General features: G+C 56.5%; 1 protein-coding gene across 1 annotated transcript; it reads right to left on the bottom strand.

Moving 5' to 3' along the window:
- Window positions 1–2,913: 2,913 nt before the first annotated feature.
- Window positions 2,914–6,619, bottom strand: LOC129406589 (ral guanine nucleotide dissociation stimulator-like). The gene is made up of 9 exons (XM_055144825.1): window positions 6,608–6,619; window positions 5,817–6,026; window positions 5,242–5,345; window positions 4,986–5,055; window positions 4,635–4,688; window positions 4,222–4,293; window positions 3,786–3,818; window positions 3,321–3,442; window positions 2,914–3,142 (listed from the first exon to the last, which is right to left on the bottom strand). Exons 1-9 carry the CDS (start codon window positions 6,614–6,616, stop codon window positions 3,013–3,015), a joined length of 804 nt encoding a protein of 267 aa, XP_055000800.1. The 5' UTR covers window positions 6,617–6,619; the 3' UTR covers window positions 2,914–3,012.
- Between the last annotated feature and the right edge of the window lie 5,115 nt (window positions 6,620–11,734).

Genomic DNA, 11,734 nt, shown 5'->3' with positions numbered 1-11,734 from the left:
GCAGGCTTAGGGGTTCATACACCCCCAAGAATTAGTTCTCTTCAGAGTCTGAGGTTAGCTGCCGTGAAACAATTCAACTATGTTGCTTAGAATTGGGTTTTCTGAGACCCAAGAGCCAGTACCAGAGTCAAAACTCGTTTTGTTTTGCATATGACTGACCACTGTTTCACCCCTGCACCTTCCATGCCCGTGACTGACCACTGCTTGACCCCGACACGTTTCATGCCCCATGTTCTGCCAGGAGTGACTCCTGAGAATAGTCAGATAAGCCCTGAACACTGCTGAGAGTGGCAACAGAACAATTTTTATTTATTTACTTTATTTTTTTGCTTTTTGAGTCACACCACAAACCAAAAACACCAAAATCCACTGCTCAGGGGTTATTCCTGGCTCTTCATTGAGGAATGACTCCTGCGTGTTCAGGGAACAATATGAGCTGCTGGGAATCGAACTCTGGATGGCCCTGTGAAAGGCAAATGCCCTACCCACTGTGTAATCACTGCAGCCTCCAAAAGAATTTTTAAATTTGATAAAAATAAATAAGTAAAATTGGACATTCTACATACATCTGGAATCTTATGTTTTACCATCTTTTTAGTCAAGACACCTTGTCACGATGGCTTCCACGTAGGGTTCAGGGTACCACAGACTCTGCTCAAAGATTCACAGCTGCACCCATGATGGTTGGATGCTCTGACAGTATCAGGGGTAATACTGGGGTGCAGATATGGGCCAGGCACATAGAAGCCTTAGCCCTGCACTATCTCTCCAGGCACTCTTTAAGAATAAGTGTATCTTAAAGATACACTTGTACCTTTAAGTGCATCTTTACAAGATACACTTGGGCAAGTGTCTCTAAAAGACTTTTCTCCTTAGTGGTATTTTTTCTTAAGGACTGCTTTGGCTTTCCAATGGTTTCCTAAGACACTCAGAATTTACATATTAGAAATGTTGAAGTCTTGAGCAATGGTTCTAGGCAGACACATAGTATGCTGCAGAGGATTCACGAGGCAACATCTCCTGACGGACTCTAGCCATGTTCTGCTGTGGGGCTGTCCCGCAGGCCCAGGACATGCTTCATTAGCCATGTCACCTTGTCATCTGTCTGCTGACGAGAGGACCGGAGAGCAGGAGCAGTTCAGAGCTCTACTGAGCCTCAATCAGGTTGATTTGTGAACTCAAAACTCCAAAAGTAGAAACGCATTCTAAAATTCATCTCTATGTTTTGGACAAGGCATCGAGGCCAAGCATTTGCCTCGCCTAGTGAATTCCTGGGTTCACTTCTAAACACAAACACACCCCCCCACAATTTATACACACTTTGCTTTCCAAGTGAAGTGAAATATTTGTCTTATTTCACAGTTGACTTTCTTGGAATGCCAGAAAAACAACCTATCCATACACTTTATGCACTGTAAGGATAAGTATTATTTATCTTATTAATATAATAATTATTATAAATATTCTTTCTTATTATCGTTATTTGGAGCATGTGTATATGTATGTGACTATGTACATGGTGTATATATGTGGGTATAAAATGATTTCTCATTGTGTCCTTCCAAATTGTCTCATCAGGCAGATGTGACACATTGGAATATGGAACGGAATTGTCAGCAACCTGAATTTTGTTTTTATGGTTGTGATGTCAATGTGCTACATGCCAGCTGTTGGATGGCCTCTTTACCCTACGTTCGCTCCCTAGACATTCTGGCTGCCGGATGCTCCCTTGGGAGGGGGCAGGAAGGTGCTTCCCAACCAGCCCTGCTCTCTTCTCCTTCAGGGTCCCTGTGTCAAAAGGAAATGCAGCCCCTCTCCCGATTTCTGGGACAGGGGAAACTTGGGGAAGGTTCCTCTCTCAACTAGACCATTCTCTTTGCAGGCAAGACTGAATCCCACATTTCTAGTGACCTCTGTGCCCTGGAGGTAAGGCCCCCTGTGCTGAGGAAGAAGCACCCCCCAGCCATGAGGGAGCCTCAGCTCTCCTGGGTGCCTTTGCTCTTGAGCCCTTTATTCTGCTGACCAGGACTGGTTTGTTTGTTTCTTTGCTTATTGGGTCACACCCTGCAGTGCTCAGGAGTTACTTCTGGCTTTGTACTCGGGGATTGCTCCTGGCAGGACTTGAAGGACCATAGAAGATGCCGGGGATTGACACTGTTCGGCCACATGCAAGGCAAGCACCCTGCCTTCTGTACTATCAGTCTGGTTCCTCCTTCTGACCTTGAGGGCCTGAGGTTACTCTTGTTTTCCTGATCTCCTGGGCTCTCTTCTGCCCTGCTGCCCACCCGAACATCCCCACCCAAACCTCACAACCCCTGCTTTGACCTTGGCCATGGAAGGAAGGGAAGTATGGGGGGTCATGAGCCATCTGTGGGTCCTCATATCTGACACTAGATTCTGGATCACCCAGGAAGGGTAGCAGTGAGCTGGTTGGGGTGGGGGACTGAACACGACTAAGCGCCTTGTCTGCAACAACAGTACCCTCTTCACTTAGTGCCTAGCAGGAGGACAGAAACAGGGAGGAGCAGCTCAGCTTCACCCGAAGGGGCTGGGAGCCAGGGAAGCCAGTTCTTTCCTGCTTAAAACCTTCACCAGAGGACGATGCTGCAGAGACTGCATCTGCCCCACTTGAGGACATACCAGAAGATATCCCGCAGATACCCCGAACGAGTGCAAGAGATTCCCCAGCAATGAGAACAGCCCCGGTTGCAGGGGAATGCACACAGGAAGAAGCAGAGCCTTCCTGACACTGGTGTCCACCTAAGCTTCCTGTGCAGAAAGGAAGTTACAGAAACCAAGGAGATGAAGGAAGTTTCTGCATAAGTATCTGCACATCCCCCACCCCTGTGATAATGACATGGCTGCTGCTGGTGTGGGTGCGGAGTGTGTGGGGACGGCCAGGGAGGGACATTGTATCACTAGGAAATTGCACTATGACACATTCTTTCGGTCAATTGTTTTAATACTAAACTAACTCAATGTTATTAACAAATACAATATAGTTGAGATTGTTTAAACACAAGCACAACTGAAGGATATGTTAAAGTAAGGGTGGACAGTGGCTTCCAGTGAAGCTCCTTCCTGGCGGAGGTGGTAGAAGAATGCCTCAAACGGGGGCTCCCGCTGGAAGGACAGGACGAAGCTGGGGACAGAGAGGCAGCGCTTGGCGACAGAAGCCACAGTAGCATGGTCCCTCCCAGGATCAGGGGATCAGAAGGGCCCAGGCTGCAAATCAATCTGGACTGTGGTGCAGGGACACGACACAGATGTCCCAGGGACCGGAACCCGGGCCCTCCCCGATCCAGGCCTGTCCCTCCCACCTTTCCTCCATGGAGATCAGCTCCAGGTCCTGGAACCAGGTGAGAAACTGGTCGTGGGGCTGCAGGCGGTAGTTCTCTGCGGCCTCCTGGAGCAGAACAATCTCCTGGAGGATTTTAGTTTCCTGGGACATTGTGAAGGAAGGAAGGAAAAGGCCTGGGTGGGCTGTGGCGCCGTCCAGCCAGGGCTGCCCAAAGGCAGGCTAGAAGGAGAATTTCCACAGGAATCCCCCCTTCACTCTGCCCGTCAGCATCTCCACTTGTCTGAGATCAGAAAACACCCTCCACCAGGAAGTTCCCCTTGATGGATCTCTGCCCTCCCACACGCATATATAAGTTTCCATTGTTTCATTCTCCTACTGTGAGTGTCAGGCCAGAGGGACAGAGACAAGGAGGATCTGAGAGGGGGCCAGGGTACAGGGAAGTCGGGTCCCCTCCTCTGTTCCCCTACAGAGTCCCACTGCTCACCTTTGTTAATTTCTCCTTGTTGATCACCTCCCCCTGGAAGCAAACAGCCAAGTGCATGAGAAAGGGCCTCTGGGGGACCCTGTGACAGGCTCTGAGCTCAAAGGACACGGCTGGTGTCAGGTATGCCGACCCTCCCGCCCTGTGACACACTGGGGTGTCCAGCGAGGACAAAGACCTTGTCCCTGAGGTGGATGCTGAGGTCCCTCTGCCCCACGCCTCTTGCTGAGGGAGAGGTTGGGGATGCCCTTGACCTCAGGTGGTTCTGCACCAGGGGCTCTGCTGATCCCTGGGAACTGGGTGACGAGGCCTGAGTGCCCCGTGCAGCTCCTGCCTCGGGTATCAGCCCAGCGCCAGGGGAGTTTCCCTCAGGGCTCTGCCCAGGGCTGAGGTGCAGGGGAGTGTCAGCTCCAGCCCGCCCAGCCCCCAGCTCACTCACCCCAAAATCCTCCATTTCTCTGTCCAGACTCTCCAGCTCCTGGAGGAAGGGCCCCAGGAAGGGGACCACACCCTGTGCCGAAGGGGCCGTTAGAAAGGGGCCCTGCTCAGGGGTCCCCAGGACACCCCCAAGCCTCAGCCTCCCACCACGAGGCTCCAGGTGAGCAGGAGCCCCTCCAGGACCTTCTAATGTCCTCCTCCTTGCAAAGCTGAGAGCCCTCCCATGGGTCCCAGGGTCCCAGCCCTCTCCCTGGCTCCCCCACCCACCCTCCACACACCAGCTCTGCAGCCACCCACTCCACCCTGGCTCGGGACGGGGTCAGCCGGAAGCAGGGCTGGGCCGGGCCTCCTTTCTGAGGGAAGACCCCTGTGGGGGCCACCCCTCTGTCCCTGGGTCCTGCACATGCCCCTCACCTGGCGTCTCCCGAGGTTCCTCAAGCAGGACACAAAGCTGCAGCGCTGTTCCACCTGGGGATGAGCACCCGACCCTGAGCCTCTGTTACCCGCACGCCCAGCCCCCACTCTCCTCCCTCAGGCCCAGACTGAAGAGAACAGCGACAGCACTGAGCCTGCAGCCCCCACCCAGAGCAGCAGCCCCATGCAATGCCCCCAGGGCTGCCTGCCCTCGCAACCCCCAACAGGCCTCCACCCAACCCACACACCTGCTGTGCCCATACAGAGAAGACAGGAATGTCACAGAAACCTGAAGAGAACCTGCCCCTCCCTCCCTGCCTCCTCCATGCAGGCCTCCAACCCGCAGACTACCTGCAGGGGCTTGCAGCGTCTATGTTTCCGGGCCTGTCTGCACAGGGCCTTCAGCTTCCTCCGGCTCCACCTAGGGAGGGAGCGCATTTGTCCTGAGGGAGCTGTCCCTGCATCCCTGGGGCCCCACTCAGCTGCGGGAAGCCAGGGTCCCACTCCCTGCCCAGCACCTGGCCCCAGGCTGCTGTCCCCAGGGGTCTCAGCTCACTGAGGGGCTCTGCAGACAGAGCCCTGAGGCCGCAAAGCTGGGGGCACCCACCAGGACACGTGGCCCCAGGTCTGGCAGAGTCGGCGGATGGCGGGGCTCTGCAGGGCACAGATGATGGCATAGGTGGACGCCCAGTTGCGGAGGCGCTGGCACTCCTGGGAGACAAGAGCAGGGGACAGGGCAGCTGGAGTCTGAGCTCCCTGCAGGCCTCGGTGCAAATCCCCATATGGGGGACACTGAGAATCTGGGGTCAATGGGGGACACAGAGATCCCCAAGGAACCTTGGGAAAATGTGTGCATGACTCGAGAAAGGAGCAGGCAGGACGATGGGCCCCACTGGGACGGCCCCAGGACACAGTCCCTGCAGGAAACGCCCGCGGTCCTTGGAGCAGGAGACCATCTTCTCTCCCAAACTTCACAGGAGTACAGGCAGCTGCACAGGGACCCCCACCCACTGCATACCCAGGCCTCTAGGGCCCAGTGCCCACAACTCCACAGGGATCCCTGTCCCAAACATACCGGGCCACCAGGACCCAGTGCCCCCAACTCCACAAGGACCCAGCCACCACATACCTGGACCCCCAAGATCCAGGGACCCCAATTCCACAGGGAGCCCCCCAATATACCTGGGCCACCAGGATCCAGTACTCCAGCATCCGTGCCCGCGCGGGCGGGCTCAGTTCCGAGAGGCAGGTGGTAAGGACACAGGCGGCCACAGTGTAGTACTGGCTCTCGATGGCCCGCACAGTGGGGCACACATGCTCGTAGCCCGGCTTGTTCCTGATAGATGAGAGGTCCCCCCGACAGTGGTTTGGCACCAGCTCCAGGAACAGCTCCTAGGGAGAGGGACAGGTTCAGCCACAGACACCCCAGGAGACAGAACAGAGGACAGGGCCAGTCCCACTCGGCCCTTGGGCTGTGCTGGGCACTGAGGGGCTCAGGACCCCGGAACCCAGACTGATGCGGGGTGCAGGAACAGGACCCCTCTGCCTGCTCCTGGGCCCTACCAGACTCGGGGTTCTCCCCGGCTCCCTCTCTGCACCCCTCAGAGGCACATTCCTCTGTGACAGCTGCACTGGGGGCTGGTTCCTGCGTCCCCCTTGAGGGGACCGCCCTCAGGGGCCTCATGGAGTCCAGGATGCTCAGACCATAGCAGACACACAAACCCGAGACACTAGTCTCTGTGCCACAGGCACCCCAGCCCCCACCCCACCCGCACACACACACACTCAGACACTGCTCTCTGTTAAGCTCACGGACATGAACCCCTCCCCATGCCTCCCCTGCCACGGGCCATCTTGGCCATCCCGGGACAGGGCAGGCTCAGGGAGCTGGTAAAGAGGGCGAGTGTGGGCCAGCAGGCCCGATGCCTGCAGAGGTGCCCGGGGAGGCAGGTGTGAGCGACGCTGCCTCTCACCTTGTCCATGAGTGTCAGCTGCTCGGCCATCAGCCGGGCAGGGAACGTGCTGACGGAGACCTGCTCGTTTCCCGGCTCCTCCAAGGGCCTGCTGCCGGGGCAGGAAGGCTCAGGGCCGTCAGCTGCCTCGCTGGCCTGGCTGGCAGCTGCCCACGAGCTGGCATCATGCGTGTCTCCAGGCCCGGCGTCCTCCAGCTCTGCCCATTGTGCTGCGGCCGCAGCTGAGGCTTCGAGAGGCTCCGGCTCTGGGGCATCCCGCGGAGGCAGGCCCAGCTCCTCAGGTGGTTCTGGGACAACTGCTGGGGCTGGAGCAACTTCTGAAGAGAAGGGCCCCGCCTCAGGGTCCCGCCAAGCCACAACCAGAAACAGCAGAGCCCTGTCCCCAGACCACGGCGTGCAGGAGCCCGGCCACCCCAGAGGGCAGGGCCTTTACCCTGAGCCCTGATCAGTGCGGTCAGGAGAAGTTCCTTCCTCAGATGAACTTGGAGGCCAGAGCCAGAAAAATGCACCAGAATGCAGCCCAGCATCGATTGCACGGGGACACAGCACAGCCACTCAGTACAGCCCTCAGGCCAGGACCCCGACATGGGACTCAGGGCGCTGGGGGGAGTGCAGGGAGCAGAGTCAGGACCCTGGAACGTGCCTCCCCTGCTCCCACAGAAGGTCCCCTCACCTGGAGCCCAGCTGAGCCATCATGCCACTGAGAAGATCTAACAGAGAACCTGTGACTGGGTCCCCTTGCCCTCGACTCCAATGTCGTGAGAATGACCTTCCCCACCTGGGCCTGTCCTGAGCTGCTGGGAATTCTAGAGCACCTGCCGGGCCCGTCTGCTGCTGAGGCCCAGGGATGCTGAGCAGGAGGGGGTGAGAGGAGGCCAGACGAGGGCAGTGGGGCAGGAAGTGTGGGCCACTCAGGGAGACCCCAGCCCAATCTGCTGTTTCCTGAGCCCTGGGACCCCTCTTCAGCCCTCTGTGATGCAGGGACCCTGTCAGGGAGGTTCCCTGTTGGGGAAATGATGCCTGAGCTCTGGCTTCTGCCCACACACGGCACCAACACAGACCCGGCTGACCCTTGTGGATACTGGGGACCCTGGACCACTCACTGCTTCAGTGTTTTTTCGCAGTTGAGAACCTGCTCCAAGTACGGGAGGAGGCATCCAGACCTATGGGAAGCAGGACAGTGTCCATGGAGTGTTCGGGACACACGGCAGGATCCTGAGGCTCAGACCAGGACTCAGTCCCAGGGAGTAGCTCTGTTTTTGCGTGACAATGTGTGGAGAAATGCTGTATGACCAGGTGCTGCTTTGACGTATGGAAAGACCAAACTACCAAACCCTTCTCCTGTCCCGTGGTGCTGGGACACCTGTGTGCCCCAGAGATGTCTAATCGCCCAGAGCAACACCAACAGGAAGACCAGGGCATGGGTGGACAGAAATGTTTTGGAGTTCAGAGTGGGTTTCCTGTGCATGTACTCTGGGAGTCCCAAGCCACAGGCTCTGAGAGTTGCGGCTGCTGTTCCATGGGCAGGAACAAGAATGAACAGGAAGCTCATGGCCAGGAGACCAGGCAGCAGCCCAGCACTGTCACGGCCCATCCCATGTCCTCCTCCAGGACCTTGCGTGACTCTCCCCACACTGTGTTCAGAAGAACCAGCAGAAGCCCAGAGAGGCCCTGGCCCGTTCTGAGCACCCCAGGCGGGGAGGCAGGCAAGGCCCAGCGTCTGGCGGGGCGGCTCTCACCAGCGCAGCATCTGCTGCAGGATCCGCGCGGGAATGGGGAAGGCCAGGCCGGTAGGAAGGATGGTGGTAACAGAGGAGAACTTCCGCCCAGGGGAGGTTTGCATCAGGGAGACCAACATCTCCACAGTTCTTTCGCCGAGGGTCAGCATCGTGCAGGCCTCATCCGGAGATCTCGGACACACAGGCTCCTCCTGCTGGTGGGCAGGGGGTGCAAGATGGTCAGTAGGTTCCCCAGGGTGCAGGTGCCGAGGGTCTGGAGCTCAGAACTGGGGGAAAACCAGCTCTTGGGGCAGAAACAGGAGCGCCCACATGTGCGAGGAATCGGGCTGAGGACTGCCCTTCTGACCAGTGAAGTTTGCTGTTGTCAGTTGGGAGCATTCACAGGCCAGAGGACAGGCATGGCCCCGAGGGTCTCAAGGAACCCACCCCCTGCAGAGGACAGCAGGGGGCAGCTGGGCAGGTCCCTCCTCATCAGCAGAGAAGCTCCTGCAGCTGCTCTCAGGACCTGCCTCCTCTTCAGTTTGTTCTGCCCCCCGGTGAGGGGCTGGGGAGCCCCGCTGAGGGGCTTCAGAGGTGTGGCAGATCCCTCCCCAGGTCTCCCCCTACCCTCTGGGCCCCTCCTTTGAGGCCCCCCTTTGCCCAGTGGCCACTGTGCTCCAGTGCTGCCCCTAGTGGAGAGAGCTGGCATGTGCCACCGAATCTCCCCTCCAGGAGTCCCTGGGCCAGCCCACAGACTCTGTCCCTGGCCACTAGGAGGCGGGGCCTCTCCTGCCTTGGGCCTGTGCTGGGGAAGCCTCAGACCCAGACTGCAACAAGCAGCCACAGGAGGGCCCTGCTCTGCTGCTGAGATGCTCAGGGGCTGATGCCAGCTGAGCTGTACCTGCTCTGTGGGCTGAGTCCTGTCCCCACGTGTCCTGACAGACTGTAGGGACCCAGCCAACACAGCTCCTTTCTCTGGGCCTCCTTCCCTGGAGGTGCATCCCAGGGATGGCAGTTTCAGGGAAACGGACACCGCAGCCCTCTGCTCCTTCTCTCTCTAACCCCCAACCTGAGCTGCTTCCTGCTTGGAAAGTCAGCCAGACAGGGAGCTGTCTGAGCCCCGTGTCCCTGGGCCATGAGGACAAGGTCAGACAGCAGTGCAGACACACAGTGTGACTGAGGGGAATGTGGGCGTGGCCCTCTGGGTCAGCTCCTTGTTCTGAAGTGGGTGGGGATGGACTTTCAGCTGACCCTGTGTCAGAGGAGCATTGGGGACTGGATCACTCTGAGATGGGCCGTGGACACCCCGAAGGGTCACCATGGAAGAGTCTCAGGTGTCTTGGGCTGGGAACTGGGCTCTGCACCCACCTCCCCATCTCAGACCCTGAGTGTCACCTGCTCACCTGTGCCGGGCACTGGGTGTCACTGCATCTGTGCGGTCCCGGGCTCGTGTCCTGGCAGGTAGAACAGCTGCTTCCCACCAGGGGCTCCACCGGGATGTCCCGAGCTGAACTCTGTAACACAGCCTCTGTCACCCCTGGGAGGGACCTGACACGGGGGCCCCCTTGAAGAGTCTTTTTGGTCCAACAGTGAAATAACATCTCTCACCACAGAGACTGCACACAGCGAATGGAATAAGAACGACCAGTGCTGGCACAGATGCAGGGAGAGAGGGGGTCTCATTCATTGTTGGTGACAATGCCGACTGGCCAAGCCTTTTTGGAAAACAATATGGCCATTTCCCCCCTCCCCAAAATTAGAAATTGAATTCCATAGGATCTAGCAATGCCACTTCTGGGGATATACCCCAGACTAAATAGGCACAGAGCTGAAACATCATCTGCACTTCTATGTTCACCGCAGCACTATTCACAGTAGCCTGAATCTGGAAACAGCCCAAGTGTCGAGAACAGAGGAGTAAATAAGGAGATTATGGTACATCTACACGATGGAATACTACATAGCCACCAGGAAAAACGTCATAATATTCACTTAGGATGACACTCATTCCCAAGGACATTGGAAACAGGGCCAGGAGGACTGGTCCACAAGTTTTGGGAGAGACAGGGAAGGCAGTTAGGGTAGAGAAGGACCACTATGACAAAGGTAGTTAACTATGAATAAGAACTGTGAGCTTAAAGTAGGTAACGGAACAAACATGATAACCTCTCAGTACTTGTATTGCAGTCTATAATGGTCCAAAGTAGAGAGAGAGAGAGGAGAGAAAACAGAGAGAATCAGAGACAAAGAGAGAAAGAGAGAGAGAGAGAGAATTTCGTGCCATAGAGTTAGGTGTGGGGTGAGCGTGGTGGGAGAGAAACTGCGAACGTTGCTGGTGGGAAATATACACTCGAGAAGGTTCCGTTTTTTAGAAACTCTGTTTTGTCAAGAAGAGTCCATGACACACACCAGCCTTCCCTCATGAGGCAGTTGCTCCTTCCCGTAAGAACAGGACTCATTCCCCTCAGACACCTTTGGACCATGACCCACAACTCACACAATCAAATTTCATTCACACACACAGACACACGCAGTAACAGGGATGTGAATCTACCGAGGTGCATCACAACTGTGAACTATTGACCCTGTGGGCCCGGATTACCCTTGAGTTCCTCCTCACCTGGGACAGGTGTTGCGGGTGGGGACGAGCCCTCCTCCACAGTCTGCAGGGACAGCGATCACCTTCACTCTGGGCTCGCCTCAGCCCAGAGCCTCTGATCTTGGGCATACAACATGAAAACATGTCTATTGCTTCTCAGTGCAAGTGAACTAGACGGTCACTTTCTCGAGAATGAGCTCACAGGGGAACCAGGGTTCTATGGCAGTTGGGGATGGTCACTAGGGAAGTGAGGTCATTTTCCAGGGTTCCATGAGCTGATGAATTCCTTCCACCTGACCAAATGCCCTCCCCTGCTATGGCACCACAGACTGAAACAGGGAGTTGAGAGGTTTCCCCAACTACCTGCAAATAGAACGTGGGTCCTAACTCTGAGGATTCAGTGGAACTGGATTTTTCATGTCTCCCGTGTCCAGACCTCTGGGCCCTGGACTCCAGAGTTGTGTCCCACAGGCTTGGGAATCCTCTCCCCTCTCTGGCTCCCTCCCCTCTGCAGAAGCAAATGTCACTGAAGTTTGGGACAGCCTGCAGGCTCAGGGAGGTAGGACTTGTGTATGAGACAAGGGCTGCTGGTGTCCCCCATAAGCACCAAACCTCAGCCCCCTGTCAGCTCACGACTTCCTCCCTCTCTTCAGCTACAGTGGAGGCAACTGTGCGTCAGAGTGTCCAGGACCCTGGTGTCCTACTCGTCTCTCCTCATTCTACTCTAGATGTTTCCACCCAAATTCCATAGCACACGGGGACTGCCTTTCCCCCAAAATAAGGCCATAATGCTTGAGGAACTTGGCCCAA

The sequence above is a fragment of the Sorex araneus genome, chromosome 7, assembly GCF_027595985.1.
Source record: "Sorex araneus isolate mSorAra2 chromosome 7, mSorAra2.pri, whole genome shotgun sequence".
NCBI classification, from domain to species: Eukaryota; Metazoa; Chordata; class Mammalia; order Eulipotyphla; family Soricidae; genus Sorex; species Sorex araneus.
The sequence above is the reverse complement of the archived record's forward strand: the minus strand, read 5'-3'. Positions and strand labels throughout refer to the sequence as shown.

Bases quoted from the DNA above. Each gene is read 5' to 3' on its own strand.
- LOC129406589 (XM_055144825.1), bottom strand. The intron at 5,056-5,241 runs GTGGGTGCCCCC...CTCCCTCCCTAG, and splicing joins ACCTGGGGCCACGTGTCCTG to GTGGAGCCGGAGGAAGCTGA. The intron at 3,143-3,320 runs GTGGGAGGGACA...CTCTGTCCCCAG, and splicing joins CTGATCTCCATGGAGGAAAG to CTTCGTCCTGTCCTTCCAGC.